Here is a 27,101-nt window from a genome sequence, read left to right as displayed (position 1 = left end):
TGATTAAATTCTAAAGGGTGGCTCAAAAACATACAGAAAAGACACAACTGTCTACTTAATCCTTCTATTACAAACTACACAAAATTTTCCTGTGACAGCTCATACTAAATGTTAAAATGGCATCCTGTAAAACTGACTAGTATTTGGAAGGATATTTTGCTTACAGCATGTATTTATTCCTGCAGTTTGCAAGATTCATGATGACAGATGATTATGAAGCCAAAGGACTGTACTCTGGTTCATGAAAATTAAGGCTGGGGTTGGACTGAAATCTTCGCTGTCAACCAAGGAGCCTGAAAATGCTCAGTTTGGCCACTGGCAGCTACAAGGAGAGCAGTTTCCTTGCCCTGATGGATTATGTGATTCACCTCTGGAAACTACTAGGTTTCCCAGTCTAACAAGAAATAAAGAACCCGTTTTCTGACTTGCCAAGTCACTACATAGAGTCTAGATAGACAGCAGCTGTCACAAATTACTGACGCCCCATTACACACCAAGCTGCATTTGGTTGATTCAATTACTCATCAGAAGGGCAAAGAAATGTCTCGCTGTCCTAGAATTACTTCAAGCAACCCAATGTCAGACACCAACAGAGCACAAGTGACCAGCATGTGAGGGGCTAGTAGGAGTTTGTAGATAGACTTGCTCAAGAATTTCTATCGATCAGAAGTGGGGGGTTGTGTGAAAATATAACTATGCAAAGTAAATTGCTTTGCAAAGCACAATTGTTCTTTCCAAAAGGAATTTTTTTGCTATCCAAAATAAAATCTGTGGCTAAAAAATTAAACAAGATGCTAAATATCAGTTCAAAGTAGCTAGCAGTGCAGTCGTTAGCACATTCAACCTGGGAAACTAAGGCTTGGATCACCGCCTGGAAAAAAGAGTCATAACTAAAAGGCCACTATAAATCCTGTTGCAAGGATCACTTCACCTCTTGACCCTGGAGTTATTCCACTTCGTGTAAATAATTAAATGCTTATAAGAGTAAGGATTTGTAATCTGATCTATCATAGTCCAGATAATTGACTTAATTATTCTGTCAGTGTCTCTGTCCCAATGAATATTTAATTTATGTACAGTGAATAGCTTTAATAGGAGTGATCAGCTAGTCATTAGCCCGGCATCAAAGCTGGAAGGGAGGTGAGGGGGAAAGCAGGATACATGCATGCTCAGGCCTCCAGTGTGGACCAGGCAGTAAGGTATCTGAAGCCAGGTCTCCCGTTAGCCAAATAAGCTCCCTGATTTCCAGAAGAGGAAAGGCTCTCATAGTCTTTTTCCCTCTCTTCACTTCAAACAAAAATGCCTCAGGCTCTGCCTTTGAACAATTCAGAATGGGGTGAAAGTCATATGTCACAAATTTCTGTGGATGGAGTACACTGCATTTAGGAGATGAAGTTGGCTTTTATTCCTTGGCTCCACCCAGGTTTGCATAGTGACACATCATCTGATGCAGGTGTGGATAAGGTCACTTATGCCTTCCACAATAAAGTACAACTGAAAAGACCCATCACTTGACGAAACTGTACGGCTGGGGATGCACATGGATCTTTGCCATAGTCATAGTGCTTACAGCACATATGGGCAAGTGAAAGTCAGGATAACAGCGAGCTGAGACTATACTAACAATATGCTTATTTGTCTCCATTAACAAAACAAATGCCGAGCTGTGTGCTGTCGGTGTAAGAAAAATACACTTGTATTACCAAAACACCTGTTGTTTACTTTAAACACCTCTTCCATCTTGTTTTGCAAGCTCCCTGGTGCAAGGGCTGGCTCACACCTCACTTGCATACAAGAGAGGCATCTATCTCAACTTGCTACACTAATAGAGTTCATTAAAAAAAAATGACATAAACCATAACATCATAAACCCTGGACATTTCAGAAATTAAGAAGGAAACCAATAATATTCTGAGAGTTCAGAGAAAATAAGAAATCTGTACTTATCACAGACTCCTGAATTGTTTGCTAACTTGTAACGCCGGGCCTAAGCATCTATTTTTCTCCTTTTCCTTACCTACTGTGTGTTGGAGTTCACATCATTTTAGAGGCAGAATTCTATCAAAGCTTCTGACTGCATTTTAGGGCATACCGTTTCAATCTCTAATACTAAAAACGTATACCTAGGAAAATTTTAAATGATATATTTATTAGCAATCCTACCTGCTCCATCTCGTTGGCTGTGTACTGCATCGCTTCATTATGCTGCTCTTCCAACATTTCCAAGTTTAACTCCTCTAAGAATTCATTCCTTTCATCATCCAGCCACCCTTCTTCCAGCTGTAAAGAATATATTAGTATATTATATTATGTTAGCAAGGATGCATGCTAAAACAGGGTAAACCCAAGTGGCAATGCTTGACTAGTTCTTTTTTATCTTAATGATTCTCTTCAGAAAGCCAGGTGGTAGGAGTTCATATCTCAAAAAGAGAAAAAGAAAAAGAAGGATGAAAAAAAAATGGGACTCGTGCCTTTTATACTTGAAACAGTATGGCTGATTTTCTCTCATAATGAAGGAGACGGCACAGCATAGACATTATTTCCTTTCAAAAGGTATGAAAAGCGCAGCGCATAATCCTGAAGCTGTCATGTTCATTACCGCTGAGAGCCCTCACACTGAAAGAGCAGCAACGTTACTAATAGGGCTAGGAGGCAACCGGCTCTTTCCTCTAACAACCTCCATCCCAGTGCTGTGCCCTGCTGCCGCTGCCTCAATGGAAACCTTATGTTGCATTTCTGTCACCATTTTCCCTTTGATCTTCTAGGTAAATAAACAAACAGAGGAGGGTGACAGAAAGATGTGGTGACTTGAAGGACTGTTATTTCTGTTCTTGTGGTGTACCTGATTATCTATTTTTTTCCCTGAGTGTAAAATAACAGTTTGACGTTTGGCGAAGATCATGTTGCAAAAGGACAGAAGGGGATGCTAGTTTCGTCAGGTGAATATATCCTCTCCCTGTACCCACTCTGCACCCTTCACATCTTTCTAAACTGATAAAACAGGCAACCCTGGCCTAAAATGCTTTTCTTCCCATGGTGTTCTTTGTGTGCATGGCACACATCCATCTGTATCAATAATCCCTTGCCAGGTGGCACACTGCATTGAAAAAGAAAATACTGGTCAGTGACACTCCTGGCTATAACTGTGGGACCATAGCAGAAGGAAATATTTCTTGTTTTGTTGCTGGTGAAGGAACCAGAGGATGAAAGTGACAAACAGATGCTAAAACCTAGAAGTCTCAGCATTAAACGAAGCTAAGAGAGCTCTGGCCACAGATGCCAGTAAGAAAAATTACTCCAAACCAGCAAGTAATTGTTCAAAGCTACACAAGCAGTGATTGATGCTCTGTGGTACTTCTACCTGAATACTAGTAGGAAACATCATTTCCTTCAAGAAGTCTTATGTGGTTTTGCTCATGCCAATGTACTCTTTCCTCTTATAAAGAACATAAGCCTTTCACCATTTTCCTTGACAAACCTGTCTCTAACAGTTTGGGATTACAAGGAGGCATTTTTTCTTGGGTATATGTAATTTTTATGTTTGTCCTTAATGGGACTTCCAAACCATTGTCTGAAACATCTGGTACTGGCCACTAGTTTTCTTTACTTGTCTTGTTTGCCTTTTTTTTCCAAGGAAATCATGAACACAGCCTTCCTCTACCATAAGGGATGCAGTTGAATTTCTCTCATTTAAGTAAACTGCAGAGATAGAGGATGAATGATGAATGTCACTTGGGCATATCTGCTGCTTTGATTGTTGCAGACCCAGTACTTAGCTAATGGAATGTTTACATTATGGTACAGCTTTTAGAATAAAAATATATGGCTTAGTATACATAAGCACTACATATGCTGTGTGCACATGCACATGTGAATGCACATGCTTACATCATTTGCTTACATATTAGACAGGCTGTGCACTCCTTCAGTGCTATGTTTCAAAACTTAATTGTTTGTTGGTATTCACTGTGCAAATAAATGGTGAGAGATGGTTTTCTTCCCTGTTCCCAAATGAATGTGCTCAGCAGTCACCCTTCAAGGCTGCAACACTGAAATTACCATTTTCTATCTAGAAATAAAAGCCTGTTTAATACTGCTGTCTTTCACCAAAGTCAATGCAACACAACTAGCAGAAATTCAGTTTGTGGACAGCCTGATTTCTGACATACCTTGGATTTTTCTTCAGTTTTGTATGAATATGTTCTTAAAATACATAAATTCAACAACAAAAAACCCCAAACAAACAATAAAAACCAAACCCAGAACCAAAGCCCCAAACCCAAATCAAAATGCACTTTTATAATTTGAAAGGAACATGCTTATGGGACAGCTAAGTAATTCCTTATCTCATATTGAAGTAACTTTTTCATGTTATCCACTCTAAACAAATACAGAGAATGAATTTTCCCTGGGCATGTATTTTTTATAAGTGGGTAGATTTCTGTTCCCTGCTCAATAATAAAATCTTCACGAAAAATAGGAAGAACAATATTGGAACAACTCTTTGAAAACTTCTGCAACTGTCAGCGAGGGATATGATTTTGATTTTTTTTTTTTGCTATACTATGTCATCAGTTTTATGGGAATTGTTTAGATTCCTGAAAAACATAAAGGAAATGAATGCTGATACTGTGAATCTTTTATAACTACCGTATTCAAGTAGAGATTCCAAGTGGCACTGAATTACACTTACTCAATTTAATTTGTACAGAGTATGCAGCTAGCAAGACTGAGAATATCAGATCAATAGCCTGAGAGATAAATGGCAACATAACCAACTCTGAATTGTTGGCAGATGGAGAGAAGTGACAATATAATGTCTTTTTGCTTTCAATGGCCTATAAACAGAATATAAAGGCAAGTACAAACAGTACTCTTCCAGTCTACTTCTCCTTTATTCTGATGATCAACCTAACATCTGCCCCCTGCAATGATATAAAAAACTCTTGGCATAGCAAGATTCTTGATATCATCATAATTTTATTTCTAAGACCATAGAAATGTTTCTAAAATGCAATTGTATCTCCCAAGATACATTTTGTAACATGCAAGCAAGTCTTTGCGACCAGTATGCTTTGAAAACAATTAGATCCATGTTTGCTGAATGGTATTATAGTCAAAATTCCATAACTGGTACATAAATGAACAGTTTACATGACTGCCTATAAGTGCATGGGATTAAAAAAGCCATAGCCAATGACCAACTACAGCTCTGCATAAGGTCATATCAATGACTGAGGAAAGTATGGTAAATTTATCCCCAGAACAAATACGAATCACCTAATGAGTAATACATAATTTTCGAGTTCTACTTCATATTTTACTAACACCATATTAGTGCTGTCAGCTCTATTTCTATACTTACTAGCTTTGTCTGCTGGAAAGGAATTGCTTCGTTTGGGGAAGGCAAGCCCTAGTAATATCATGTTATTTTCTTTGTTGGCTAAACAGGGGCGAAGTTCTGCAATTACCTGTTTTCTTCTTTTGTCAGGTATTTTGGCATCTCTATTTCTCAACAGCTCGTGACTTACAGAGACAGTGAATATATGGAATAACCCGGGTTCTGGCTCAGTGCATCTATTTAGTCTAACCTGCATCTCTGGTCTCGCTACCAGCAACACAATTTTCTTGCATTCTTCGCTGGAGAGCAATGCCACTGCCTCTTCCCGATTCTGGACATCTTGGCCATTTATCTAGAAAACAAATGAAAGTGGCACATTAGTTTCTATTTCCACAAAGCAACACACAATAAAGGGCAGGTATCAGCTCATTTATGCTGAATGTATGGACAATGAAACTCGCACAATGGTCTCATCTTCAACCCCTCTGTGGTAAGTGCCTTCACTCAATTATGCGCTTACTGTAAGAGCTATATCGATCGTTGAAGGATGGCAAACATCAGAGGAAGCAGTTATGTTCATAAATGTCCAACCTGCGCCCTGGTAACATACATCTAGCAACACAATTAACCAGCCTTTGACAGGTGACGTTCATCTTTCTCTGTTCAGAGTAATGGAAGTGTCACTCTGAGATAATAGTGCTGGTGGAAGCAAGACTGGTAATGCTACAGCTGAAATCAGTCACACTGTATGCTGCTAGAGAGCCAATTAGAGAGCTACAGTATTATCTCTCACCAGGCAATACTTACAGGCCACTGCTTATTGCTGTTCCATTTAATCATTTCACATTTGTGTGGACAGCTTAGTATCCAGAACCACACAAAACATATGTATCCCCCTTACAAAGGGATAATCAAAATAAAAGTGGTTCTCCAATGACACTGTGCTTTTCTCACTACCTTTCTCCTATTCTGACACCTCACTGAAACTGCCATGTCCACGACTATGTAATCATGGACAAACATGGTAACAAACACAGTCTACATTACCAAAAAATCTTTACTGAGGGAATCAAATATTAATTTTATTTTCCATACATATTTGGTTTTGTCCAATACACAGCAAAAGTGGTGGATTATTCTCATTGCGGCAATGAAAAAAAAAACTTGGGTGAAAACAAAACTGGAAGACAGAAGGATCTGAATATTTGGGGGAAATAAAATCTTGTAAGGGTTTGATTTCAAAGTAGCAGGAACTTTCTGGTTGAGAAATAAAGAGAAAGTTGCTTTTCTTCACATATGTTTGGCCTAAAATCCTTGACTTAAAAAGACAGCTTTAATTCAGATCAAATAAAAATCCAGCGTACCCTGTTTATCTAACCAGCAATGAGTAAAATGTCTGAGACCCTTCAAAGCTTACATGAAGGGATAGCTGTGATCTGTTGGAGACCAGACAACCATAGGGCAACGCAGAGCTGCCCTAACCCATAAAGCAGAGATGGAGCCACAGAGGCCCAGAAGCAGATCTCCAGCTTGTGCAAAACACACTCAGCTATGCTGGTGGCTCTGGGACTTCTACTGGCTGAGCAACTGCTCCTCTGGACCCCAGAGATGGCAGCCCTGATGGACGTGCACAGCCTGGAGGTGCCCACCCCACACCAGCTGCACCATCATGGGGGACAAGCAGGACTTCAGCCTGCCCCATGGCATCCTAACCCCATGGCAGTAAGCCTAGAAGTTCACAGCTTAAAAGCAGCAGGAATTTAGGCAAGTCTCACCAGGACTTAAAAAACCTTTCCCCTGATTTTGTAACATCTTATATAAAATACTCAGGGTGTTTTCAGATGCTTAAGGAGACTGTGAATGTGATGAAAGACGTGTAAGGTTTGTGAAAATGATAAGGGGATAATCTCAGTTTCAAATACATCAGGAAACCTGTAGTAGTGTCATAAGAAATACACAAAAACACAGTGCCTCCCCGCCCCCCCTCCACTTAACTGATGCCATCAACCACCCACAGAAAATGCCCCCACACTCAAGGATCCTGCTCTCTCCCAGCCTCAGTGTAATCCCCCCATGATGGCTCTGTCACCTTCTATTTCTCTGAGTTATCTCATCAATAAGAGTAGATAGAGGGTCAATGTGTTTTCAAATATGAAAGTAAACCCCACATAACTCTCTGGGTGTTAACTTTAATGATCAAACTCATAGCTATATATCAGCACTGACATTAAAGTAATGCTCCAGTCTACAAAAGGATGGCAGAATTACCTATGCTTTTCTCTCTCCCCAGGAGTCTTTACTCACAATTGAAATGAATTTTATTATGAACTGGAGAATGTTTGCCAGAACTGCTGTTGGTGCTCCACTTCAATCAGAAATTTTAGAAAGAAAGGCAAGGAACAGAGCACAAATCTACCCTCTCTATCTGAAATGTACAGAGTTGGAATGACAGTTGTTTCTATTTAGTCTAATAAACAAGTTCTTTTCTGATTTTTGAAAGTTAAAAATACTATTATATCCTGTTTGCTTTCTTCAGTTGGTATTTTATAAAAAGATGCTTAAGGAGACTCTGCCACCGTCAGACAGAAGACTTTTCCACTCCTAGCTGCACCCCATGACGTGGTCCCATCATCCTACCACCCACCGAGGGACTCACTGACCTTGCACACACACAGTGTTTGTATCTTCTGAGGGGGAACACAATCCTGTGAACATTTTCACATTCCTAGCTACATAGAGAATAAATCAGCAGCCCTTGAGTGAGCCTTGACACTAAAATGTAACTTATTTCCTCTCCAAAAGGTAGCCACTTTGGTAAGCCAGCTTGTAGACTTTGTTCTGTTAGTTAGACTCCCAAAGCTGATACTAGAGAAACAGATACAGATACAGGTTTCAGCAAAGACATTTCTTGCAGAAATGAAAAGACTAGAGGGAAGGAACAGGCTGATCTTGTGACAACCTGAAAGCTCACATGCCTAACTTAATGAAGGGCAATTACGGAACTGGTTACAGAGAAGTGACTTGTCATCACCAGGAGCTCTTCTGGGGCTTAAGTGGAAAAAGGTCAAACTGAAAGCAAAATCGACTGGGGACCAGAACTAAAATGCTACAATACAGCAAAGACTTTCAAATCTACTGACTTTTGGTAGTTGTTCTGTGATTTTGTCACTAGTGCAAAATATAGAACGCACTACAAGTTGAAAACTAACACCCACTGCCATTCTAGCTACTTCCCTATAGGTACACTGCCCTCTCTCCCGAGCCAGCAGTCAGCCACCCTTGCCCACAGAGGCTGTGCTGTACCCCACAAACCTATTTCCATGGCATCTCCTTAAATGAGTAGATCAATAGAAACGAAGGGGGAAAAGAAAACCAAGATGGGGAACTCGGAAAAACAGTGTTTTATTGATTGATGAAAGAAAATATTAGAAAAGAACCTAATGAACCTTCTCCTCAAGTACGTTTAAAACCATCCTTTACTAAACACCACATATTTTGTATGAAAACTCCTACCATCTCTGCTGAGCACAAGTGAGTTTTACCCAAATTTATGCGATTTGTTGACTGATCAGCAAGTTTCTCATACCCATATTTATGCCTACAGGATCTGTGTTCAGAATTTGACACAGAAGAACACAGGGATAATGAAATTCGCTAATACATATGGCAAAAAAACCCCAACACAGGACATAAGGGCATGAGCCAGAACGGGTTTGTCATTCTCATTTTCCAGTACGTGCACTCTAGCTCCCAGCTATTGTGTTAAAAAACTGACAGACATGGATTTTCTCATCGATCACCGTAACAAAGAGAACTACCTTCCCTCATTAACAGTCCACAGAGAAGATGACACTGTGTGTTTGTCTGAAGAAAGAGTCTACTGTTGCTTACCTGTAAAATGCGATCTCCTTCACGGATCCGGCCATCTCTGGCAGCAATGCTGTTGGGATCAACCTACACAAGACAATATTCAGTAACTCAACATTGAAAGATTTTTACGGAAAATGATAACAGCTGTACAATCTGAAAAAGTACCATTTATACTCTGCAAAGTCTCCTTTACAGTCATATGAATTCAACAGTTCTTTAAATAATGATATAAGCTTGATTCAGATAAAAATGTAAAGCTAGAAAGCAGTGGGAGCATATGATTTTCGGACTAATAGTTTCCTATGCCACTGTTAGGCATTAACCTTCAACTGTCAGAGCATTAAGAATTAATGCCAGAGTCTATCTTCTCTGGAAGTTCACTATGGACTGAGGTGGTTCTGCAGCAGCTGATACCTCTATGCACATAGCCTGTCTTTGGGAAAGGAGCAGGTTTATTTTTCTTTCAAGGGAACATTTAATATAAAATGATTGTCTCAATTATCAATCTGCTATTTCCTGGAATTTCGCAGCTTGTGAGGAAACAGCAAAAAAACTCAAAGAATCTATAATATATAGATCACTCATGGGTACTGTATATTGTTCCTGGTCTGAGTCAGTCAATTTTAAGTTAGTTTAACCTAAATAGATGCTTAGGGCTCCATTAACAGTTTATCAAAGTCACTACAGCTCATCCCTGAACAATGACCTACTGTTCATTGCAGAGCAATTCGATCTATCACCTTTCACTTGATGGTTATCTTAAATCATTTATTTTGCCTTGTCATGCCAGAAGCTAATTTTTCAAACCAAACACTTGAGTTCAGCATTTTTTTTGCAGGTTACATCTCCAGAGCTGTTGGATAGTATTTCCTTCTTCTGTATTGTCATAGAAAAAAAATGATACTTTAGTGCTTAATGGAGTATCAAAGACAATATAATTACATACACTTAAAAAGCTTTAGGAAGTTTCTACCATGTAAGAAAAACACTACACTTCAGATAAAATTCTGGAGCCTATTAAAAGATTCCTGCACTTTTGTTGTCATCACAAGTCAAATAGGCTTTAATAAGTGTTTATACAAATGTTGGAAGACTTAATTCTTCATTAGTTTTATATTAAATCCTCATTTGTTTTCTAAAGCTGCGTTTTTCAGCTTCTTAACATTGCAGCTGGCTAGTGAATGAGCAATCTTGCCTTCATCCCTGTCTACTGATTTGTAGGAGAATTCCCTCTACTAACACTCTGTCTATGAGCTTCTCTCAAAATTTGGTACGAGACACAAAAGTGACAAATTGGGAATCTAGTCCATCCAGGATAATCACCAGTGAGTCTGGCCTCAGCAGTGAGCTTGGACTTGCAAAAGTTCTGCTTTATCCAGAATGACAACCGGCTCTCAAGCTGAGCTGGAAACTCAAAGGGAACTAGTGTTCCTGGAAGTCTTGCAGACTGATTCTGAAAAACTACTACTCTGTGCTATGTGCTGGATGCCATCTTTTCCTGGTGAAGCCAATGAAAAACTGAGGCTTCATCCCATCACAGTATCCAGTATTCCAGTGTTTTTCTGGCAAAAAAAAAAAAAAAAATCAGTCTTCCTGACAAACTTCTCTGCCAAGCTGCTCTCTCCTCTAGCAGGACTGTGCATACCACAACTGTACCAAACCCACAAATAATAAAATAATGATTATCCACTGTTAGGATTACCGTGGCTGTGGCACGGGGAGAATGCAAGCAGGGTGTGGAGAAGGTTGTTTTCTTAAAAACTCTTTTTAATTCACATCATAAGGGAAGATTTATTTCAAAATCAGACTATGCTCAGACTACTTTGTACTTCCCTAACTATGATGCTGTAGTTAAAAGCATTTATATTAAAGAAACTCACTAGTAATAATTACACTACTTGGGCAACATAATTTAAATTGATAATCTAAATGAATTGAAAGAGACTTGTGCTGGCTGATGGCCGACACTTCTGCACCCTTTATGTTCCCTGGCACATTTAGCCTTCTACCACGAGCATCTCCCTTCCTCCTCCCCAACACCATGTCCTCACCTCGCTGACATAGATCCCTGTGTCCTCCTCGTCATCGGTTCGGTAGCAGACAGTCAGCCCCAGCTTCTCCTGACTGCTAATACGAAACAACTCCACCTCCTACAAGAAAACACACAGGCTCATATGGCGTTTTTTTGCCAAGGGTGAAAAAAATTGTGTAGCACTAGGGAACAGGAAGCTGCTGGCATACTCATAGCGTAGAACCTACTTTTACTACTCAGTCTTAAGATAGTGTTCTGTGTGCATCTCTAAAGGGGAAAATATTGTGTGAGTTAAGGAAATCCCAATATATTGCAGGTTCAAGCTATATAGAAACAGTTCAGTAAGACATGCTGAACTTTGAGAAATACGGCTGCGCATCTTTTTTACAGGTTTTTTTTTCTTTTGTATAATGTAAGCTGACTTATTGTACATTACATAGTCATTTTAGTCCTATCACACCAACTATTGATTTATAGGATATAAGACAGGCTGGTTACACATCGACCAATCCATCACGCAAGTGCTACTCCCTTCTAACAGCAATCTAAGTCATAAAGCAAAAACACAGCCTTCCATTAACAGCATAATTCATTCCCTGGCCAGTTTAGTGCCATAACTTCATTGCAGAAGCTGTTGGATAACAGAAGGATGCTTCAAGGAATCTCCTGTGGAGCTGAACATTCATAGCATTCTCCTCAATTGTGAGATGATGCAGAAAACATATTTTTAGTGCCAGATGTCCCAGCAGTGGTATCTCATGAAAAGTGCAAGTTTTAGGGCAGATGGTGCAGTTATAACGACTACATACACCCATCTGAGTTAAGCATCTTTAGGGTTTCACAGGGGAACCATTCACAAAAATACGAAGCTGCACATGGTTTGAACACTGTGAAACAAATAATTACAATAAACCACAATGAATCCAACAGCACAGAGTATTAGCAATGGGAAACTTTAGTTGATATATGTATTTAAAGGAAGTCTGCAGGTGACGCTTGGAGCTTAACAGATTTTGGCTCTCATGACAATGCAAAAGAAGAAGAGAGACAAACCCACACTTCAGTTCTCCATCTGTTATACAGTGCTTGCTCCTCCCCATCCCCAGAGGTGTCACGCAGATTCATCCATAAACAGGCACAGGACACACAGCCTGTGTCAGGAGTCACTACTAAGTCCGATTGGGTTGTGGGGACCAAGTGTCAAAATGCCACAAATAATAGAAAACCCTACAGTTCACACACATGAATTAGGTGATGAATCCCCTGCCATTTTCATTTCAGCTGAACATCTTTCATAAAGTGCACTGCTATGGCTCACTTCTCTGTTCCCTCACCAATGTACACATCTACATAGGTTCAGTACCTGCATAAACCCTATAAAATTCTCCCTGGACTTTGGACATTCAATGTCCTAATGTAAACTAAGAAAATGTACCACGAAATCTGCAGCATTTTTTACTTTTTATTTAATGTGTCAGGAGTTTCAAATAGGGTGGTAAGAAGTGGAACTAGTTACCAGTACATGTTATACATCAAGTTTGAAAGAAGAAACACGGGACTGTGTTTTATTAGAGAAGAGATTTGCAGTGACCTGATTTTGGCATTGGGAGTAAAAGTATGTTTACTGGAGGGAGGCCTATTCAAAACCCATAATAATTGATGCCTCCAGAGGGAAAGAACACTTGACTAGAACTGTAATATTAGGGAGAAATTACAGTAACAAAACGGCTTCAATTACAGCAACAAGGTATAGTTTTAAGGAATAAAGAAGCTTGTGGTCCCTTGGAGGCCTATAAGGAAACCTAAATACACCATAAAGGACTGAGACTGGGACCTTTAAATCAAGGCAAATGAGAAGCTCTGCACAAGCTGAAATCCATTGACTTTCATCGTCCTGCTGGCACAACCTCCTGCCTCCCTGTGCTGAGGCTGGACAGAGGCCCCAAGGACTGCTCTGAACATAATTTCTTTAGTCAGGAATGACCTTCAAGTTCTTGTGGATGATTTGTCTCAAAATGTTACTACAGAGCTGTACAAATGTTTCAGGCTGCAAATGAACTGAATCCTTTCAGTGCACTGGCTCAATAAGCAGAATAATTTAACCATTTAGGGCATGAAAAAGCATACGAAAATGAGGATGACCCTAGAGGTTCCATCCGGGGAGACCAAGAGGTTTGCTAAACTATCTCTGGGAAGCAGCTGGTAAGAAATATCTGTGACAATAATCCCCTGACTGCCACAGTTTTCCTTTCTCCCTGCAATAACAGAGCTTAGAGCTGAGATCTGTTCTCTGTACTCTTGGGACTACCTCTTTCCTAAATGACTATATGGTGCATAATCTGATGATTGTACACGGCTGTGGTCACTTAGAAGCTGTATATACCTATGACTGAGATACTGATGCTTAGTATTAAAGGCACAATAAACTTTTCACATTTTTCAGTTTAGACTCAAGTAAATGCTCCAGTAATATCTCATTCAGCATGAGCGAGAAGTTGGATGAGGTCTCCTGCTTTTCATGTAAGTCATTCCAGATAACTGCCTTTTCCCCACTCCATATCTGCACTACTAACCTCATGACATCCCTTTTTTTTCACAGCAAACATGATACATCCAAGTCACGTTCAAACAAATCAGGCTTAGCATAACATCTCTGGAAATTTAAAAACACACTGCATAAAATCATCTCGCAGACCAAAAGTCAACAAATTTTATCTTAAGCTGTACATAGCAAGTACATCTGAAACAACTTCGACACAAAAGCAGCAACTGAAACACCAGAGAACCTACATCGTCATGGTCAGAAGCATTTGACATAGCATTCTGCAACAGATGCTTTTTAATGTTTGGGTTTTTTTTCCCTACTTGTCTTCAACAGAAGAAACAATAAGTTTGGCAGCAGTAATGAATTTGTAAGGATGAAATTTCCTTCTCTGAAGTCACTTTAGATACATACACACATGTACACATACACTTACCCATATAGCTGCTTTCTCTTTGGGTTTTGTGTGTGTGTATATAGGGATTGAACTGACAGTCCTTGAAACCCAGCATTTTAAAAATCTGTGAGAAACAATATTTGGGGATTCATGAAATGTGCTGACAGACAGATGGTGGAAAGAGAGGGACTGAGGAGAGAGCTTGGGAAATGACAGCCTCCCCCTCTTTTGGGCACTCTGGGGGCAGCCGCCTCTCAACATGAACAGTATTCTGATGCCAAGTGACAGAACTCATTGCCAAATTGCTAAATATTGGACTTGCTTCTTCTTTTCTCTGTGTGGGCAGAACAATATTTCAGCGCATTGTCACAGTGGAGACAATACTTTAAATTGTTTTGCCATAAGTTATTTAGTTAAAAGATAGACGTGGAAATTTAAATAAGGACTATCTGGTCTGGAAGACATTTCCAAGGTGGCTCACTTCATAGAATCACAGAATCGTAGAGTCACTGAATCATAGAATCATAGAATACTTCGGGTTGGAAGGGACCTTAAAGATCATCCTAGCTCCAACCCACTTGCCATAGGCAGGGACACGTCTCACTAGACCTGGCTGCCCAAGGCCCCATCCTATCTGGCCTTGAACACCTCCAGGGATGGGGCATCCACAACATCCCTGGGCAACCTGTGCCAGTGCCTCACCACTCTCATGGTGGAGAAATTCTTCCTTATGTCACTTCTTCAGATGTTTTAAAAACAGCTAAGAAGGTCAGGTCATGCTCCTGAATAACTGAAAGCTGGTTATATTCGTCATCCTCTAAAGTGATGTAATAGCAGCTGTAGCCTCTGACTCCCAGTTACAGGTGACCATTTGCTTCAGTGATGGAAAACCAGTTTACATGCTGTCAGCTTCAGGAGAGGTAAGACCAAACAAGGAGCTGTCACCTTTTTGGGACGGGAAGGCTAGGTAAATACTGTCATTTCTCCCAAGTGGTAGAGAAGAAAATTACACATGTCATCAGCTGATCTACTCTGTGGATGGTGTCTACTAAGCCATGCACACCTTTGAATCCTTTCTGCATTTTCTGTCACGATTACCTACTACCCATTCAACATTGTTCAACCCACTTACAGTGTTGCTGTTCGTGTTTCATCACTGCTTGTCAGCCTCTCTCACCTCCATTCAAACCATCGCATCCTGGCACCCCTCTCCACAAACCCAATCCTTCTGTCCTTATGTTCAAAGCCCTTCTCAGTTCACTCTTTCCCAAAGTGACACCTCACCTGTATTCATAGACGGTAGCCTCACTCGCCCTCTTCTCCCATTTTCCCCTAAACATTTCCATTCTCTTACTCACACCCACATAGTCCTTGCATCACCTTCCTATTACTCTCACCTTATAACTCATCCTATTATCTCACCTATAGAAATCTGTAAAGAAATTACACACTGGTAAGCAGGAAGTCCCATTCACTAAAGCTACCACTTCACTAGGTATGAACCTGAACATCTATAAGTCTATGGGACCTGATGAGATGCATCCCAGAGTCCTGAGGGAATTGGCTGATGCGGTTGCCAAGCCACTCTCCATGATATTTGAAAAGTCATGGCAATCGGGAGAAATCCCTGGTGACTGGAAGAAGGGTAACATTGTGCTCATTTTTAAAAAGCGTAGAGAAGATGATCTGGGGATCTACCGACCTGTCAGGCTCACCTCTGTGTCTGGGAAGATCATGGAACAGATCCTCCTAGAAGCTGTGCTAAAGCACATGGAGGACATGGAGGTGATTAATGGCAGCCAGCACGGCTTCACCAGGGGCAAGTCCTGTATGAGCAACTTAAAGGCTTTCTGTATTAGAGTAACCACAGCAGTGGACACAGGTAAAACAATGGATGTGATCTGTCTGAACTTCTGTAAAGCCTTTGACATGATCCCACAGAACATTCTTCTCTCTAAATTGGAGAGATATGGATTTGATAGGTGGATGGTACAGTGGATAAGAAACTGGTTGGATGGTTGTATTCAAAGATTAGTGGTCAACAGCTTGAGGTCCAGATGGAGATCTGTGACTAGTGTTGTCCCTCAGGGGTCCGTACTGGGACCGGTGCTGTTTAATATCTTCATCAATGATATTGACAGCAAGATCAAGTGCACCCTCAGCAAGTTTGCAGATGACACCAAGTTGAGTGGTGCAGTTGCCACACCGGAAGGATGGGATGTCACCCAGAGGGACCTGCAGAGGCTGGAGGAGTGAGCCTGTGTGATCCTCGTGAGGTTCAACAAGGCCAAGTCCAATGTCCTACACCTGGGTCAGGGCAATCCTCGATTTCAGTACAGGATGAGGGATGATGTGATTGAGAGTGGCCCTGTGGAGAAGAACTTGGGGTGCTGGTTGATGAGAAACTTGACATGAGCTGGCAATGTGTGCTCACAGCCCAGACGGCCAACTGTATCCTGGACTGCATCAAAAGAAGTGTGGCCAGCAGATTGAGGTGATTCTGCCCCTCTATTCCTCTCTTGTGAGACCTCATCTGGAGTACTGTGTCCAGTTCTGGAATCCTCAGTGTAAGAAGGATATGGAGAGGAAGGCTACAAAGATGATCTGAGGGCTGGAGCCCCTCCCATACAAGGACAGGCTGAGAGAGTTGGGCTTGTTCAGCCTGGAGACAAGAAGGCTCCGAGGAGATCTTATACCAACCTTCCAGTACCTGAAGGGGGCTACAGGAAAGCTGGGGAGGGACTGTTTACAAAGGCTTGTAATGATAGGACTAGAGGCAAGGGCTATAAACTGGAGAGGGGCAGATTTAGACAAGGCATAAAGAAGAATTTCTTCACCATGAGAGTGGTGAGGCGCTGGCACAGGTTGCCCAAGGAAGCTGTGGATGCCCCATCCGTGGAGGTGTTCAAGGTCAGGTTCGATGGGGCCTTGGTCAGCCTGATCTAGTGGGAGGTGTCCCTGCCCATGTCAGGGGGGCTGGAACTAGAAGATCTTTAAGGTCCCTTCGAACCCAAACTGTTCTATGATTCTATGATTCTATGATTCTATGATTCTATGATTCTATGAACTGTTGCTATACCCGAGCACTTCTGAAATAACCTATTATTACTTCCACTTTGTTCTCCTTCCTCCTCTCATCCTTCAATACTTTGTTTATCTTCCTTTCTCATGCTTCTGTGTGATGAGAAGTAATTTTTCTATGGGTGGAAAATAAAGTAAACAAGAAATTAGAGCTCAGTACAAATTAGTTGCAATGAACAGCAAGCTACCTTCCCTGGCCTCAAGCTCTGCCAGGGGAGGTTTAGGCTGGACATTAGGAAAAAAATTTTCACAGAAAGGGTCATTGGGCACTGGAACAGGCTGCCCAGGGAGGTGGTTGGGTCAACTTCCCTGGAGGTGTTTAAGGCACGGGTGGACGAGGTGCTAAGGGGCATGGTTTAGTGTTTGATAGGAAGGGTTGGACTCGATGATCCGGTGGGTCTCTTCCAACCTGGTTGTTCTATGATTCTATGATTCTATGATTCTTTCCTAGGCAGAAGGCTCTAAAGGCCCATACAAAGACTTTCAGTGTTTGGAGTCAACAGTGTGGCTTTGAAGCTCAGATCAAACTTGAGCTCTGACACGTCCCTTGCCCAAGAACTGCCAGCAAATATGTGGGTTCGGGGAATCCCTAATGCTTTCTGTGATAGCATTATTTTTATTGAAATTAACCTACTATATTTACAGAATTAGTGAAGACACTGATTGAATTCTTTCCACAGAACCGTAATTTTTGGGCTGCTCTTGTGCAATGGCAGTTTAAGGAGAATGACGCTGCCTCAGCAGCAAAGGGTTTAGATTTCAGCTTTCTGCCTTTAAGTTCCTATTCCTTGTTGAATCACAGATGCTTTGGTGCAGTCACCTCATGTAACTTTTTGTGACTCGTTTGCCTTATCTGTAATAAGCAGAAGACAATGCAAACACCACCAGAATAGCAGGACATAAAAGAAGAAATGATTAGAGTGCTTGAAAGGCACTGTAGGAATATTATAAATATTCTACATCCTTCCAATATTTCCCGCCTGCCTTTATGGCAATTGTTGCACACCACTAAAAGGACCAGGAGAGACTATCAAAACTGTAATAGCTATTGAGTTCCCTTCACCTGTACAGTATATCAGAGTAATGAGTCCCATGAACTCTGGTAACACCATTAGAAGGGATAGCATGGAATCAAAACACAACAGTATTTTTCCAAAATAGACAGTGCATGACCATTTCAGTTAACATTTAAGGCGTCACTGCAATGAGAAAATAATCTCACTGTTGAGACATAGTCTAATACCAAATTAATTTTAATTAGTGTTACTCTCCAGTGTAACAGAATCTGCGATTCATAGTTCAGGATTTTATGACATGGTTAAGACAGATAATCCCAAGCATTTTCTGTTTATGATCCAGTCAACTATTTCATTTCTTAGCATTAACTAGCATGTACCTTGTCCTACTTAACTCCATTATCATCAGAAAAAGAGAGTATCAGCTTTCCATCCTGGTTGTTTATCAGAATAGCTCAGCCTGTTAAATTAAAACATTGTGCTTTCTTCCCTCTCCCCTTTGAACAACTTCCCTGAATAGGGAAAGAAAAGACAGAAACGAGAAGGGAAGTTTTGCTATTTCCAAGTACAAAATCACCATGTTTTAAATCATGAATTAACTCAACAGTACACATGTGGCTTTTAGAAAAGGAAGCCACCACAGCATACTGGAGGATTCCTACCTCACCAGAAGAAAGATAAAAAGCTGCCAGTCTGGAAAAGTCCTTGTGTGGTGAAACAATGCAATTCCAACATGCTTTATCTTCATCCTAAAATGTATGAAAGAGTTGTATCTGGGCTCAAGTCTCTAAGGAGGCTGACAGATTCATTTATAAAGCCCACTGTAATGTAATGCATTCTAAGGCAAAAGAATTCAGAGAGAGACAATCTATGGAGGTCTGTCTGGGTTCAGCAATTTTCTGTACCATAGCATGATTATTAGTACCTCTTGGATCAAAACCAGATATCAAATTGTTACTAGCTGCTATTATTGCAACAAGGGAAAATAAATACAAAAAATAAAATGTTGTCTTCATAGCCACCCAGAACAAAGCAGTTATCACTGGTTAGTGAGTTACTGCCCATCACTAAATAACTGGTCATGTGCATCCTCTGAAACGACCCCAGGTGTGAGCTGAGACGTCTTTATACTCTACCCCTTTACAGATCATTATCAGGGACAGCTCCAAACACGTTACACAGCTCACCTCATAGCTGAGATGACCTAAAAGTGTGCAAATGCTAAAATACACCAAGGTTTAGCTAGCAGGTTTTAGGATTATGTCCCTGTTTTCCTCAGTTTCTTTCACAAGCTTTTGTAAAGCAGTGTCTTTGTGTCAGGCTAGTAATTGTGTTGTAGCTTTGACTGCACTTTCAGAAGAAATCAAGGCTTATTGAATGCAATAAATGGATCCAATATCTGATGATCCAAGGCGGAGAAGTGTAGTATTTGTTATTAACTTTACAAAAAACCCCCCAAAAAACAACAACCCCCCCCAAAAAAGAAGAAAACCAAAATAACAAGGAAAAATAAGAAAACAGTAGTTACTTCTAGCTTCGCTTTTCCTTTTTACCTGTAGTAATAGCTGAGAAGCTGTTTTAATGTTCATCTTGCTAATAGCATAATTGACAGAATAATTAACTGAATGAATGAAGTACAAAAGGCCAAGAACAGAGTACTTACAGAAAAGCTCAATGAAGAATCAACTGAGAAAATAGATTATGGTCTGATTTATTTTAATAAAGTAGTTATACTGAAAAAAAAAAATTCCTCATCCATTTGAGCTCGTGTCATTCTTCCGAAGCATCAAACAGAACTGCACAGGTACTACGGGGACTGCAGACACTGCAAAACTAAATTTCAGTCTTTATTATTGTCCTGTATTGGCATCTTTATGGGTGAGATCAACCGCCAGCCTATACATGTAGCTGAATTTTGGCAGCTCTTCACACTTTCTGTCAGGGTTAGAAGGTTGTCCTGCAAAGTAAGATCAATTTTATCAGTGTTTTGCTAGTGATTTCTGTAAACTATGGAAATCAAGCAAGTGAGCTCTCAACCTCATAATTGTGTTTAGTAATCCCAGCTCTGCAGCTCTTATCTCATCACTGGGAATGACGCAAGCACCTGGATTGTTATCAGGCAGAGCTCCAACAGCTCAGCGTCTTGGCAGCATCTCACTAATCACATTCACTTTCTTGGTCTTTTCCTCTACATGAATGGAAGAACACACCTTTTCCAGCATGCCAAATCACTGGTCATTTACACTGTTACTTTCTCTAATATTTAATCTTCATAATGCCGCAGACTTGTCATTGCTGGCAATTCCGCTCATGAAATAAAAATAAATCATACAAGCAGAACCAGAGCCATCCTTTCATTCTTCTTACAGGAACAGTTCAATCTAATGAAGTCCTAGGAGGGTAGAGAGCTAATGGTGGAGCTACTAAAAAGAAAAATGCATATCAAACTCAGAAGTGATGAGAATGGTATTACGTGTAACACAAAAGCATATGCTGCAAATGAGTGTGGGTGTATAACAGAGGAAACAACAGCCTGGATTTGCAACAAAAAAAACCCCATAATTAGCAGAATAAATGGTGTTCTTTGGACTTCCTTTTCTAACACCGTTTATTTCATCTCTGAATTTGTACCATGCAGTAGAAGTCGTGGCTGTTGGGTACAAATGACCAGGGTATATAGTGGTATACACACTTAAAAGTGGTATACACACTTGAAAGAGACATTTGGTGTTTCAAACAAGTACCACATTTCATCTTGCCCAAATCATGTTTCCAACTCTCTTAGCTAGGCTTTGTTTAGCACTTATATCTTTAATTGCTTTTAGAGGTAATTTGAGGAAACACAGAGGAAAGATGTGTAAATCCTAGTGTCAGTAGAAATCACAACAATCTATTTTAAATACGATGAATTATTTTTTTCCTATGGGCTTCCTATTTCTGTTTAGATGAAGAGAGTCTGTGGTGCCGCCAATGTACATTTAACAAAGTAATTTAATTTTAAGGTAGATATTTTGTTTTCGAGCTTGAGGTGAGTGTTAAATATTTAAATGTTTAATTTGCACATGTGTCAGTGTTTGCAGAGGGGAGGTAATGTTTGTGTAAATTTGCGTATATATGTATATAGGTACATAGAGTGTATCTATATCTGTGTGTAAGTGCATGTCAGGTAGATCAGTTACACTGCAGAAAATGTACCCTAGTAATCACTGAACAATTAATTTAAGAGCATGACTGCAACTCTTGAAAACTCAGTGACAAAACGCACACTTTTAAAGAGAAAGCAAAAGTGTCAGATGACCCCACAATTCACAGAACCAGAGCAGCAGCATTTACAGTTGACTCTGAATTCTATTTTTTATCGAAAAAGCATGTAGAAGACTAATTATTTATTTAGAACTGCAAAAAGAGAAATGGCAAAAAGAAACAAGAATTTTCAGCTTGCTAGAAGAACTCATCTGTCATAAGCCAGATCAGTCAAACACAAAACTTTTCTCTCGCTTGATGTCTATGACAACTGTGTGGTTAGGGTGGGCTACTGTAAAGGAACAGCTCACAGGAGAGACTACATAGAGGAAACTCCTATCAGTGCAGCTTTCTTAAGTGTACCAATAACAAAAGATGGAAACGACCTGGGATTCTGGGGCTGCCAGACTTACGGCAAGTAATATCCCAGGCAAACAACGGCATCCTAGACTTGAGAAATATCCTAACGCTTTCAAGAGTTATGCTCTCTAGTTGGAAGGATTTTCCAGGAAATATGCTAATATCTATGTAACACAGGCTAATTGTAGGCTATGTAGCAGAAGTATTCAGTGTGAAACGGAGTGCAATGAAACTGCCCTCCTCTTCACAGGTCATTGCAGGGTTCTATTGCATTCTTTTCACAATGAATAAACTTGTATTTAAATGTCAGTAGTGAATTTAATTTAACAAACACTGGCCACTTCCACCAGAAAAAGAATGCTTTCATCAGAAAAGGAAAGCTCCTAACTCCTCTGGCACCTTCACGGTGTAAGGTAAGAAAGATTGCAGAGTTTTAACAGGTCATAGCTCAGTTTTAGAACCCATTCCGTAAATGCTTCTGGAGTTCACCACTGGTAGAGTTCAAGATTTTGCTTTTAAAACTGCTGGCATTCTTGAGTTGTGAAGTTAACAAGAAACAAGAAGCAGCAAGTTCTTTTTCCCTCTCTCTAACACTCCCACTATGTATGATCTGTTATGCAGATTTTACATAGACAGGCACATCTAACATGTACTTGGGGGCTATTTGGATGGAAATAGAAAAGCTATGGAGCAAGACAGAGCCAGCCTAGATGTAAACAAGCTGAAAATGCTGGCAGATGTGCTGTTACAAATAAAATTGCATTCCCCACTGTCTTCTCACTTATCAATTCTGACAGAACTCCGTACTGACTTCTCATAAACAGCATCGAAAAGGACAAATCACATTGAGTGTCAGATTTACAAGAATGGATTTGGTTGGTAGCTTGCCACAAAGACACAGAGAGTTATCTCCATTCCACATGGTGGGGAAAAACAATGCTCTGTCCAAGTGGTGGGGGTTCTACCTTACAGGATAAAGTCTCAATTAATCCTCATTTTTAAAAGTCTGATTTAGATTTCAGAATCTCTGAAATAAGATTTGCTTACATCAAAGCAGAAAGGAAAAATATCAGCAAGCATTTCTCAATTGCATAATCCGAAAGCAAATACAACATAAAATGAGAAATACTTAAAACCAAAATCACTTTCCTGCTGATGCTTGCTTTATAGCTACACTTATAGCCACACACTTCTTTGTGTCCAGACAAAGAATACTCTAGGACAGTAGGATGCTGTAGGCAATGATACTAGCGTTTAAAAAAATAAAAGAAAGAAAAAAAAAAGCAGTAGCAGAAAAACCCCAGAATTAATATGCTGACATATAGGCACCTATTAATAAAATATAATTTTGCAACCGCAAGAGCAGAATTTGGCCCTATAGCTGATGAATCCTTTGATAATAAAGAACCTCCAGTGGTTATGTGAATTCACTCTTTCCTTGCAGCTCTGGGGAGAAAATTTTTGGTGTGTGCTACACATTTATGTAAGAAATCAAACAATGGACTAAGCTAAGGCATGACAAGCCTGCCAGTGCATATTTAGCAGCCTGATGGGCGGCAATCAGTAACAGTCTGATGGCGGTGAGTGGCATGAGGAAGACACTCAAGTGTCAGTTGAGACTCCCATTGGGTGAGGCAGAGGGCACAGAGCAGTCACAGAGCAGACTGGGAACGGGTTGGGCTGGATGAACGATGGATCTGGACTATGAATGTGAGAACACTTTGATCACTGAGCTATGAACAAATCTAGTGTTGCAGTAGTAGGAAGGGTCTAAGCATATGGGGATGAGTTAAACACAGCTTTTAATTCTGTGGGCCTTGCAGTCTTGGTATGGCCTTTCTGACTTTCCTTTAAAGGATATTTTAAGCCTTGAGATTAAAGACACACAGTGGGCTTTACAGTGACTGTATTTCATAAGGAAGTCAAAGAAGGAAAAAAAGGAATCCTCTGCAGAATATAGGCTTTCTGGCTGCAAAAGGCTCAATAACTGACAGTATTATCCTCCAAGAAGCCACAAACACAAGCATACACTCAAACCAGAGTTTTCCCACTCAGCTAGCATGCCTAATATCAAATCTTCAGATCCCTATCAAAAGGATGAATGAAAAAATCAACCATTATAGGGAGAGTTAAACACAAAGTACCCTAAACACTAGTAAAGATATCTATTTTTCCCTATTGTCTGGATGACCACACTGACTGGAAAGCAAAATGTCCTTGGCATACTTTCTTACTTCAAACAAGCCATGGTCTTATTTTTCTCCCTAATTCTTCTACCTCCCTATTCATTCTGTTTATTCCTGTTCTTTCCCCACAGCGCAGTATGAATGCTAATTTATTAGAAGTACTTAAGTATATACATATATTTTCCTATATTATATATGCATGTTTCCACCTCCTCGAGACCCAACACCCCTTCTGTTATGTTCTGCACTTGAGAAAAATAATGTATTTTTGCTTTTTGAGCAGAAAGATCCACGATGAACTGCTTATATATAGTAATTCTCAGCAGCCAGCTTTGGTCCTCACTTTCGGTCTTTCACTTATACTGAGTGCGAAGTTGCAAGGATACGAGAAGAGTTTAAAGTATAATTAACTAGCTGATGATATGCAGCTAAGGGTTTCCTTTTCACTAATCTTAGATTCCACATTCTCACTTTCTTCTCATTGAATAAAGTAGGTGGGAATATCACAGCCAAGACAGAAACTGAACCTTATGGTAAAATGAGATAAGCAGACTTGAGTAGAAACTGTTCCATTGTGCAGTTTATGTGAATATACTAAACTGTCATACTGGCACACAGCCTATAAATACCAAAGGACTCTTTTGGACAATTTGAAAAAAATGAAAGATTTTTTACTGCATGTATTTGAATAAAAAAAGTCTAACTTTTCATTAAAGTTCCTACCCTGACCCCCATATTGAAAATCCTTGGCTTTCAATATTCAAAACCAAGAGAGACAGCTAAGGAATTAATGGTCTGAATCATTTAAGTGGTGAGGTGGTGGGGTGGTGTGGTGGAAAGAAACCACTCAAATTTTCCCAGTCAACTTTGGGGTTTTGAGGCTTTCCAGAATTTGCTCCCCATCTGTTTTCCAATAAAATGTTAGAATTTACCTTCCCTTCATTATCAGGTAAATAATCAATTTACAGATACAGCACTTTGTATCTGGTTAGAAGTCAATTAACTAGGGGGCTGGGATACACCTCCTATGAGGGGAGGCTGGGAGAACTGCGTTCCATTAGCCTTTTGAAGAGAAGTATCTTCTTAATACGGAAATCTTATTGCTTCCATCAAGTACCAAATGCAAGGGTCAAGAGAAGTCAGACCAAAACTCTTCCCATAGGTGTATAGTGACAGCTACATGAGAAAACAAGCACAAGTTGGTACTCAGGGAATTCCAATTAGATACCAGGAAAGGGCTTCTTACCTTAAGGGTAGTCAAACACTGGAAAAGTTGTCCAGAGATGTTGTAGACTGTATAATATAAAGTATATCCAACTATAACTATATTAGGTATATAATTAACATCCCCTTCTTTGCCCCTCTACAACAGGCTCTCTCTGCAATTTCTGGACTTGCCTCAAATAGTGGTACATTAAAGCAACTTGGAAAATTTAGTGGTGACATTTGCTGAAGGGAATGGGGCAATATCGTCCTCTGTCCATTACTGGCCTTTTTGATAGATGATGGATCTTCTCAGGAGAACCCCCCAAAGTCTGAAGTTTTCCTTACTCTAATGGTATAAAACCATCCAAAACTGATATGCTTCAAAGAGTAGAGGAAAACCGATTGGAAGTAGGGACTAGGATAACATTAGGAACTTCAAGCCCCTGCTAGATAGCTGTTGCCCATCCAAACTCCACATATAGAATCATAGGATGGTTTGGGTTTGAAGGGGCATTTAAAGGTCATCTCGTCCAAACCCATCGCAATAAACAGGAATGAATATCTTAATCCGGATCAGGGTGCTCAGAGTCCGGTCCAACTTGACCCTGAATGCTTACAAGGGTGGGGCTTCTAGCACCACTCTGGGAACCCATTCCAACGTTTCACCACCCTCACTGTAAAAAATTTCTTCCTTATATTCAGTGTAAATCTACCTTCTTTTACTTTAAAACTATTACCCCTTGATCTATTGCAACAAGCCCTGCTAAAACATCTGAAACCCACCATTCTTACAGGCCCCCTTTAGGTACTGAAAGGCTGCAATGAGGTCTTGACAGAGCCCTCTCTCCTGCAGGCTGAACAACCTCAACTCTGTCAGCCTTTCTTCATAAGAGAGGTGTTCCATCTCTCTAACCACCTTTGTGGCCCTCCGTTGGACCTGCTCCATTAGGTCCATGTCTTTCCTGTAGTGAGGGCTCCAGAGCTGGCCTAGGTGGGGACTCCAGATGGGGTACAAGAACAGAGTAGAGGGGCAGAATCACCTCCCTCAGCCTGCTGGCCACACTTCTTTTGATGCAGTCCAGGATACAGTTGGCTTTCTGGGCTGCGGGCGCACATTGGTAGCTCATATTGAGCTTTTCATTCACCAGTACCCTCAAGTACTTCTTGACTGGGCTGCTCTCAATCCCTTCATTCCCCTAGCCTGTATTGATACCAGCAGTTTCCCTGACCAAGGTACAGTACCTTGCACTTGGCCTTGCTGATATGCTGCAGCAGTTTCTAACCCAGATTCTAACTATCCTAAGTTTATTAAAGAGCCCTTTCAGGCTCAGAATTCTCTCTCAACTGTAGCAGGTGCCTTTTTCTAGCCAACAAATCTTAGACACATGAAGTCCAGAGATTTACGAATTGTCACATCTGCAGTTCAAATCAGCTGAGAATCACTTGGCATAATTAACTTTCAATTTTTAATTTCAATTAATTTCACCTATTGTAGGTAAAACCATACTTTATTCTTGTTGTATTTCAAAACGTTACTGCCCAGCACTTGGCTCTGTAAACATCATTATTATTGCTGCCTGTCTGCTTTGGGCCTGAAACATGTCAGAAGATTTATCTGTCTCATCAGCACTTTCTAAACACCCAGGCAGCCAATCGAAATTGGGAGGCATAACAGATGTGCCAACATCTGCTGCAGTGAGCATTTATCTGGACAGCAGAACATGTAGCTGTATATTCAAACTCCTAAGCAGTTACAATTCCACACATTTGGACAGCCTTGATCTACAACTGTGCAAAGGCTATTTTGGAATATTAATTAAAAACAAG

The 27,101-nt window shown here is 40.3% G+C and overlaps 1 protein-coding gene across 3 annotated transcripts in view; it reads right to left on the bottom strand.

Moving 5' to 3' along the window:
• PDZRN4 (PDZ domain containing ring finger 4) overlaps positions 1 to 27,101 on the bottom strand; it is a 242,687-nt gene that overhangs the window by 6,591 nt on the left and 208,995 nt on the right. For all 3 annotated transcript variants that reach the window (XM_069851791.1, XM_069851773.1, XM_069851782.1), the window contains 4 exons: positions 11,263 to 11,361; positions 9,233 to 9,295; positions 5,592 to 5,693; positions 2,164 to 2,280 (listed from right to left, as the gene is read on the bottom strand). In XM_069851791.1, the coding sequence (XP_069707892.1) occupies positions 2,164 to 2,280; positions 5,592 to 5,693; positions 9,233 to 9,295; positions 11,263 to 11,361 (381 nt within the window). The remainder of the gene's footprint in view (positions 1 to 2,163; positions 2,281 to 5,591; positions 5,694 to 9,232; positions 9,296 to 11,262; positions 11,362 to 27,101) is intronic.

This window comes from Phaenicophaeus curvirostris, chromosome 1 (genome assembly GCF_032191515.1).
Source record: "Phaenicophaeus curvirostris isolate KB17595 chromosome 1, BPBGC_Pcur_1.0, whole genome shotgun sequence".
Lineage (NCBI taxonomy): Eukaryota > Metazoa > Chordata > Aves > Cuculiformes > Cuculidae > Phaenicophaeus > Phaenicophaeus curvirostris.
Note: the sequence above shows the minus strand (reverse complement) of the source record. Positions and strands in the feature narration are given on the sequence as shown.